At 39.5% G+C, this 2992-nt stretch overlaps 1 protein-coding gene across 8 annotated transcripts in view; it reads right to left on the bottom strand.

Moving 5' to 3' along the window:
* The window catches only part of HYCC1 (hyccin PI4KA lipid kinase complex subunit 1), a 45337-nt gene that overhangs the window by 4553 nt on the left and 37792 nt on the right, over nt 1-2992 (bottom strand). For 2 of the 8 annotated variants that reach the window (XM_083824515.1, XM_083824516.1), the window contains exon 11: nt 852-1146. The exons of 5 other annotated variants lie outside the window; for them this stretch is intronic. In XM_083824515.1, coding sequence (XP_083680641.1) covers nt 878-1146 — 269 coding nt within the window. In that variant the 3' untranslated portion in view covers nt 852-877. The remainder of the gene's footprint in view (nt 1-851; nt 1147-2992) is intronic. One more of the 8 variants, XM_083824517.1, reaches the window with a different exon arrangement.

Genomic DNA, 2992 nt, shown 5'->3' with positions numbered 1-2992 from the left:
CTGTGTGGTAGGGAGAAAAAAAATATTAACATTTGGCTTTCTCACTTTTATTGACTTTTATTACTAGGCTTTGATATTTACAAGCATGAAGCCATGAAGCAAAAGAACAGAGAATAGAAGACAAAACACTTACCTATTACATTTTGGAATTAAGATTCATTAGGATATAAAGCTAGCAAATAATACTGCATTAACTAGATCAAAAAGCATGCCCACAACCTCAGTTTGTAGTGATTTTGAAAAAAATGCATTATTGTTAATTCATGCAGGAGATTAGAAACATATTAGAAGATACCGCACAAAACTAAAAAAAAAGTATAAATCTCATTTTGAGCAAGTGCTCCAATACGTGATTTTGCAAAGCTGATTAATTATGAAGATCTGTGATCAATGTCCCAGAAAACCCAATACGGCACCTGCTCATTTAGCAACCCAAGAATGCCTTAGGACTGAAAGGTCACCTTCTGCATCATAAGTCTGGTGGTATTAAGTTGAAAACTCAAGCACAATGGAACATGAAATCTCCTATATACCTTGAGAAGTCCAATTTGGAATACCTTAGGTACACAGTGAGATAATTTTCACATCCATTTTGATTGATTCTTCATACCATTGATCACTGGATCTGTAAATCCAGTAAATATGCTCAATACAATCAAAGAAGTGTTGAGTCTCACAGCATACAGCCTCCAGATTAAATGTGTCTACTTGTAAGTACGTCATCATTGTCTGTGGCACAGACAAAGCTGTGTGCAATACATGCATTTGTGTTATTACGCATGCAAATATATTAACTGCATACTTTAATTCTCCAAACATGCAGCAGTGATCCTTTCAATCAACAGCGGTACCTTAGAGTGCAGCTACAAGTGGTCTGCTAAAACTGCACTCTGCCAGTTGAGTTTATTCCATCATCCATCATTTTTCTTACAGATTTTTGCCTCCTGATTTCTGGCATGCCTTTGCTGTCAGTTCTAGGATCTGTAGCTGTTTCCTGTACTCCCTGTATATGCTGAACATCATTCTCTGCTAGTGCTCTGCTCTTTTCCCCATTCCCGGTTCTCTCTCCAGACACATTTGTGACACTAATCTCAGGTATGATAAAGTTGCCCAATTCAGTAGCATCATTACCATTCTCTGGTTGTTCTAGAATTAAAGACGGATAAGAAAAAAAAAAACACACAAAAGATGTCTGAAACAAAACATGAAACAAAAAAACAACAGAAACAGATGACTAAAGCATTATGAATTAAAGCAGATGTTCACATGTCAAAGTCTTGTTAATCAGCAATATTAGTGAGTATGGAATTTTATTTCTAAATTCTGGGCTTCAATCTTCTGAATATTGGCCTGCACCCACGTACTGGGAAACCTCACACTCAGTATTTCAAAACTGAAATTTTATTTTAACTGGAGGGGACCTTCCCCCAGCCCCCACACTGAGGACTCCTGCGCAGGCACTGTACTTCCAGGCACAGCGTGCTGCAGAGCTGGGCTCCTTACTGTTGTGCTGTCTGCACTCATCACAGAAAAGAAATAAGTCTCAGGGGCAGAAGATTTTTCTGGCAGGGATGGGCATCCCTGTCCCCACGTGGAAGAGCTAACACTGAATTTACCAGCAAAAGCTAATTGTTATGATTCTTTCTAATTAACTAGTCAACTATTAACAGAAGTATCATTAACAAAAGTATCCATCTAACAAGTTGTACTATGCAGTGGAAATGGCATTAAGAATTGCTGCTATTAGCCACTACTTTCCTGATACTAGGCATGAAACACAAGTTAAAAGCTGTGTTACTCCCTTTAAGAGCGATTTTTGCAAACGTCTTCTGTTGTCAGTAACAAGGTAAGAATTGCAATTGAGCACCACGAACTGCAGCAGTACTCATACCACCAAATATAGCACTTTTTCTAAAAACACAGGAGGAGAAAGTTAGTGAGGAGAGAAGACCAACACTCTCGTTGGCCTTATTGGACTCATTGCACAGGGGTGAGGCAGCTGTGCCTCTCCTATAGCAATCTTCAAACCCCTTCCTCCCCCCCGTCAGTGCCACTACGGGCACCTTATTTCACAGCACCACCTCTTCCCAGGATCCATGGGTCTCCACATGCACAAGCCCAGAGACTTCACTGGCAGCTAGGAAACCAGGCAGAGGAGAGGGCAGAACAGAGCTCGCTGTCAGCCCCTTCCCCACCAAGGGCAGAAAAGCACTGATTAGCAGCACCCGGCTCCAAAGAAAGGAGATTCAGAGTGCATGAAGTCCAGGGCTCAGCACAGACTGGAGGAACAGAGGAAGAATTTATTTCATGGATTTTGTGGTAATAGTGATATTGAATTATTGTTCAGTGGCATGCATTTCTAAATGCAATATCCTATTGTGTATCAGCACTTTATCCACCATTGCTAGATTCCCACAGCTGTGTAATCACTACAACAATGAACTGGGGAAAAAAAAAACAACCACTAAGCTTTACTCGAATAAAGATTAAACGTAATTATGCTAACTCCTATTAACTACTTTTAACGAAAGGTAATATACCTTTCTGAGCTTAACATTGAACTACAGGAGGAAATCAATGAAAAGAGGACGTGAGGTATCTCAACTTCTATTATCGCTATCTCCCATAATATCCACAAGTCCTCTGGAAGGAGTAAGGCTACACAAACCAGGTCCCTTACAGTAGTACCCCGTCCTTATAATTTTTAAGAACACCTAAAGCTAACCTTCAGCTTCGTAGTATTTGGTTTTGAAGATAATACTGCTTCAAGATGGACAACTCTGTGGGTCTATCCTTTGAGAAAGAGATATTAATACCCAGTGCAAAAGGCAATGTAGCAAAAGAGAAAGCAAAGAAACTGCTAAATTTTGTACAGATGAAACTAAATAATTATGGCACTTTGAAAGGTAATATAAATATGCTGTAGGATTTGAAGAAAAATACATTTGGAGTTGTGTTTCTGAATGCTTCGAGTAGTACAACCAACCTTGGT

The sequence above is a fragment of the Anser anser genome (genome assembly GCF_964211835.1).
Source record: "Anser anser genome assembly, chromosome: 2".
Classification (NCBI taxonomy): domain Eukaryota; kingdom Metazoa; phylum Chordata; class Aves; order Anseriformes; family Anatidae; genus Anser; species Anser anser.
Note: the sequence above shows the minus strand (reverse complement) of the source record. Positions and strands in the feature narration are given on the sequence as shown.